General features: G+C 53.9%; 1 protein-coding gene across 2 annotated transcripts in view; it reads left to right on the forward strand.

Moving 5' to 3' along the window:
* The first annotated feature begins 4,576 nt into the window (after positions 1-4,576).
* The window catches only part of KRT19 (keratin 19), a 4,133-nt gene continuing 3,444 nt past the window's right edge, over positions 4,577-5,265 (forward strand). For both annotated transcript variants that reach the window (XM_008071938.2, XM_021719540.1), the window contains exon 1: positions 4,577-5,144. In XM_008071938.2, coding sequence (XP_008070129.1) covers positions 4,725-5,144 — 420 coding nt within the window. In that variant the 5' untranslated portion in view covers positions 4,577-4,724. The remainder of the gene's footprint in view (positions 5,145-5,265) is intronic.

Consider the following 5,265-nt stretch of genomic DNA (forward strand, 5'->3'; position numbering starts at 1 on the left):
TAGGCTGGAGTGCAGTGGTGTGATCATAGCTCAACCGCAGCCTCTAATGCCCTGCCTCAAATGATCCTCTCGCCTCAGCTTCCCAAGTAGCTGAGACCACAGGTGCATGACACCATGCACGACTAATTTTTAAATTTTCTGTAGAGATGGTGTCTCACCATGTTGCCCAGGCTGATCTCGAAATCCTGAGCTCAAGCAATTCTCCCTCCTCAGGCTCCCAAAAAGCTGGGATTACAGGGGTGAGCCATGGTGCCCAGTTGTGAATTTTTTTTTTAATGGCGACATTGCACCCCCTACCCCTAGCTGCAAAGCAGCTGCTACAACTCACCTCCCACCAACGTGTTTTGGGGAGTTCATTTGCCCCAGCTTCCCTTACACTTGACATTATCAAGCTTTGTGATGTGGCCAGTCTAACAGGGAAAAAGTTAAATACCCCATCTTCTCCTGGGTGGGGGAGAGGCGGTCTCTGGCCACCTTGGTTGGGTAGCAAATCTGGGAGTGGTGCTGTTTGTGGAAACTTCCGGCAGCCTTGCTCACAATCCACTCTCCCCCTTCTTCTCTCAAGGCACCCGGTGCCCTATACCTGAGCTTCTCTAGGTGTGCTGAGAACGCACTTACTTCTCATGGCTCTCTGCCCTTCCCTCCGCCCCTTCTGGCCCCACCCCCAGTGCCGGACTCGCTTTCCCTCCTCTGCTATGTTAACATTTTCCAGCTTCAGAGTTTTTGTTGACATCTCTCAGCTGGTTGCTCCTTGTTCTATTCTCTTAAGAGATTCCGTCTTAGGGTTTTAAGAAGCAGTGAAAATTGATGTGGATATTCAATCTACTGCATTTCATCAAAGCTATTATGTCTCTGAAAAGATTAATAAAGAGAAAATATGACTTTCCAATATGAGGTGCACTATTCTCAGTAAGGAATCTATGCAGGCGTACACAGAGGATGCCAAAAAGTGTATACACATTTTAAGAAAAAAACTGTATTAAAATAGTAACACTCAGTATATGACAATAACCAAAGATGAACACAAGCCACGTTGGACTTCTGCAATGACAAGAGGTGCTCAAAGTGGTTACCATCAGAGTCCAGACCTTTCTGATTATGATGAACTAAAAATAATACATAGATAGCATCGCTTAAAATGTGTATGCATTTGCTTGGCACTCCAGAACCCTTTAAAATGATGAATGCAATAAAGAATAACTCCAGTATTATCTTGAATAAAAGAATTAAACTACACTAATGCAGAAAAACTCCAAACCAATATGTCCCCATAATCCCCCTACCAGACCATCAGCTGCTTAGAGGCAGGAAAAGCTTGCATTGACTTCTGTGTCCTGGTCCCAGGTGACCCCCTGGTTAAAAGAGGCTTGATGCCTGTCCACTGAAAGGAGAAGGGGCGGGGGAAGTCCTCGGCCTGATGGTCCCTGGGAAGGGATGGTGTCCAGTGAGGGGTCACTGACATGGCAGGCATGCCCATGGAGTTTTTCACACTTTGACCTTCCTCTCCTCAGCTTAGGAACGGAGGATGAGTCTGTCTCCTATGCTGGGCTCAACTCTGAGGAGACCGGCCCTCCTGCTCAAATGGGCCACTGACTGACCAAATATGTGTCAGCACAGGAAGGATAAGTTGGAACCTCGGCAGGGGACACTATGCCTTCTCCAACGTGATGACTTACCTCAGGCCAGTGGAGAAAGACACCTTGACCTCTTTCCTGTGAGTGGAGGGCTGGGACTGTGGCTTAACACTCTGTCACCCAGGCTGTAGTGTAGTGGCATGCTTATGACCACTGCCTCAATCTGCAGTGCTCAGGTAATCCTTTTTTCTTTTTTTTTGAGTCGGAGTCTCACTCTGTTGCCCAGACTGGAGTGCAGTGGCATGCTCACAGCCACTGCAGCCTCAACCTGGTGGGCTCAGGTAATCCTTTCGCCTTAGCCTTCCAAGGAGCTGGAACTATAGGCACATGCCACCATGCCCAGCTAATTTTTTTTTAAATTGTACAGTCAAGGTCTCACCAAGTTGCCCAAACTGATCTTGAACCCCTGGACTCAGGCAATCCTCTCACCTTGGTCTCCCAAAGTGCTGGGATTACAGGCTTGAGCCACTGGGCCTGGCCAGGTGATCCTTTCTGCCTCAGCCTTCCAAGTAGCTGGAACCATAGGCGAACACCACCACACCTGACTAATTTTTTTAATTTATTGTAGAGAAGAGGTCTTGCCAAGTTGCCCAGGCTGGTCTTGAACCCCTGGACTCAGGCAATTCTCTTGTGGGAGGATCACTTGAGGCCAGGAGTTCGAAATCAGCCTGGGCAACATAGTGAGAACTCACCTCTACAAATTAAAACAGACAAATAAAAAAATTTATCCAGGCATGGTGGTGTATGCCTGTAGTTTCAGCTACTTGGAGGCTGAGGCGGGAGGATTGTTTGAGCCCAGGAGTTTGAGGTTGCAGTGAGCTATGACTACACCACTGCACTTTGATCTGGGTGACAAAGGGAGATACTGCCTCAAAAAAAAAAAAGGAAAGAAAAAGATTAAAAAGAAGATTTTAGGGAAGAGACCCAAAGATGTTTTGGGACTGACACCTTCTTGGAAGAGAGCAGAGACTCTGTAGCTCTGAGGAACCCCGGCCATAGGTCAAAGGCTGGAAGCCAGAAAGTATTACTCCTGGCTGTGGCCCTCCAGCAAGTCACTGCCTCTCACAGGGCCTGTTTCCGTATCTGTGCAGTGAGGATTACAATACCCTTTCCACCTGGCAGCTGAGGATCCTGTGAGATCTGAGGAGGCTTTGTAAATGGTTCTGCCTCAAGCATCCCTGTGTTATAGTCTTGCAGTGGTGGCCGGAACTCTAAGCTCCTCTGAAGTTTAGGGAGCTCAGAACACCTTAGACTTAAGGTGCAGACCTGCTGGTCCTACTCTTTGTTCCAGAATACAAAGTCCCTCCCCAGACCCTCCCATCAGACCAGAAACACAGAGCTATCTGCTGGGTCTTGGTGTGCATGGCAACTATCTGTGCAATCTCCCCTTGCCCCGCTCAAGGAGCAGGCCTCCTTTCTGGCCAGATAAGGGAGTGACTCACAGCAGACCAGTCCTGGCAGCTACAACTTTGTGAAGCCCCAGTCACACCCTGCTTTTATGAACAGCCTCGGCCCCCCCCATTCCCTTTGGGCTCCCCAAAGACCTTCAGTCTTCCTGCAACGATTCACCAGTTTAAACAACCTCAGGCTGGCCTTCCTGAGTGGCTAAGGGCTACTCCTGGATTCGAGATGTATGTGGGGTTTCCTGCCCCCAGTTCCAGGATGAGCTAGTGGCTAGAAGACAGTTAGCTGGGACTTAGATTTCAGAGGCTGGGGACACATTCTCCATTAGTCACGGGTAACCCAGGGGATAATATGCAGAGAGGAGGGCTGAGCTGGGGCACCCCTCATTTCATGGGGAGATGGGGAATGACTGGCCCGTCGCCCTGCCACCCTCTCAGGACAACCTCTGTTCTGAGCCTGGGTGACTGCTCTACCATAGGGACAAGAAGGAATTCTGGGGAGAGGTGAGGTCACTGGGGTCAGGAACTGGAGTGAGGTTGTTGTAGCTGTATCTGGCAGGGGGCCTGGTGTGTGTGTGTGTGTGTGTGTGTGTGTGTGTGTGTTGGGGGGAGGGTCCTGCCTCTTGTCAAAACCCTTCACTGCAGGCATGGGCGGGGAGGAATCTCATAGGCATCTGTTCAGTGGCCCTCTGACAAGGAGGGTGGAATGACAAGAGGCCATCTTAGTTTTGCCTCTGGGTGGCAGATGCTAAATGCCTCATGGGCAAGTTACTTGCCTCCCCTAGGCCCAGCTTCCTCATCATGGGAACATGAATGTAGCCCAATAAGGGAGTTGTTGAATGAATGCTTGCTTGGGGGGCTGAAAGGTCTGAGATTATCCTGTAGGAGGTGGGCTTGGAGAGTAGGGGTCAGGCTTGAGCTTGGGCTGGGAAGATCCAGCCAGAACTGCTCTCTGCAGCTGTACCTGGAGTCTATTGTCACCTGGGGGCATTGTATGGCCACCACAGGGTGGGGCGGCTTTGTCTCAAGACCAGGGTGCAGTTCAGAGCACCCTCATCCGGAAGCGGTGCCTTTGTCGAAGGGGGCTGGGAGGGGGTTAAGGTGTGGGCAACCCCCCAAGGGTTCTGAGCAGTTGTAATCTCCAGTGGAGTGTAGAATGGGGCAAATGTATCGGGGAGGGGGCCGGGTGTTTGTTATGTTCACAAAGAAGGGCTCATAACCTGATTCCAGAGGGGCGCTCTGAGGCTGGGTGGGTATGATCCCAGAGGGACTGTAATTCCTGGGGGTATCAAACTCTGGGGGACCGAGGGGCAAAATAGGCCCCTCAGGGACAAGGGTGTCTGGGTGGGTGCAGGAGGGGGTGAAGACCCGGGAGGAGCGTCAGAACAGCAGAACAGGGCAGTGTGGGCGGGTGAGGGGGCTGGGGCGGGACAGCCCCGGAGGGCAGGGGCCTCTGGTCTCTGGGAAGGCAGAGGAGAGGGCAGAGCCTCTGGGAATTGACCAATAGGGAAAGTGCCCACAGGAGCACTCACCAGCCTGCAAATTCCTCGGGGCTCAGATATCCAGCCGCCACGTTTCCCCCGCCCCCCTCCGGCCTCGGGCATAAAAGGCGCCAGGTGAGGGCCTCGCCACTCCCTCCTGCCATCGCAGCTCTTGGCCGGCGTCGCTCCGTCCCGTCCGTCTCGCCATGACTTCCTACAGCTATCGCCAGTCGTCGGCCACCTCGTCCTTCGGGGGCATGGGCGGCGGCTCCGTGCGCTTCGGGCCGGGGGGCGCCTTCCGCGCGCCCAGCATCCACGGGGGCTCGGGCGGCCGCGGCGTGTCGGTGTCCTCCGCGCGCTTCGTGTCCTCGTCCTCCTCCGGGGGCTTCGGCGGCGGCTACACCAGCGTCCTGGCCGGGTCCGACGGACTGCTGGCGGGTAACGAGAAGCTGACCATGCAGAACCTCAACGACCGCCTGGCCTCCTACCTGGACAAGGTGCGCGCCCTGGAGGAGGCCAACGGCGACCTGGAGGTGAAGATTCGAGACTGGTACCAGAAGCAGGGCCCCGGGCCCTCCCGCGACTACAGCCCCTACTTCAAGACCATGGAGGACCTGCGGGACAAGGTGGGCGGCGGCCGGGCTGCGGGAGGCGCACCTGCCAGAGTCCCGGAAACGCAGCCCCGAGGCCCGGCGAGGTCCCGGGCGGGGGCGGGGGAAGGGAGCGGGCCCGTTAGGACCGGGGAGG

The sequence above is a fragment of the Carlito syrichta genome, unplaced genomic scaffold, assembly GCF_000164805.1.
Source record: "Carlito syrichta isolate Samal-C Ts95f unplaced genomic scaffold, Tarsius_syrichta-2.0.1 Scaffold314793, whole genome shotgun sequence".
NCBI lineage: Eukaryota > Metazoa > Chordata > Mammalia > Primates > Tarsiidae > Carlito > Carlito syrichta.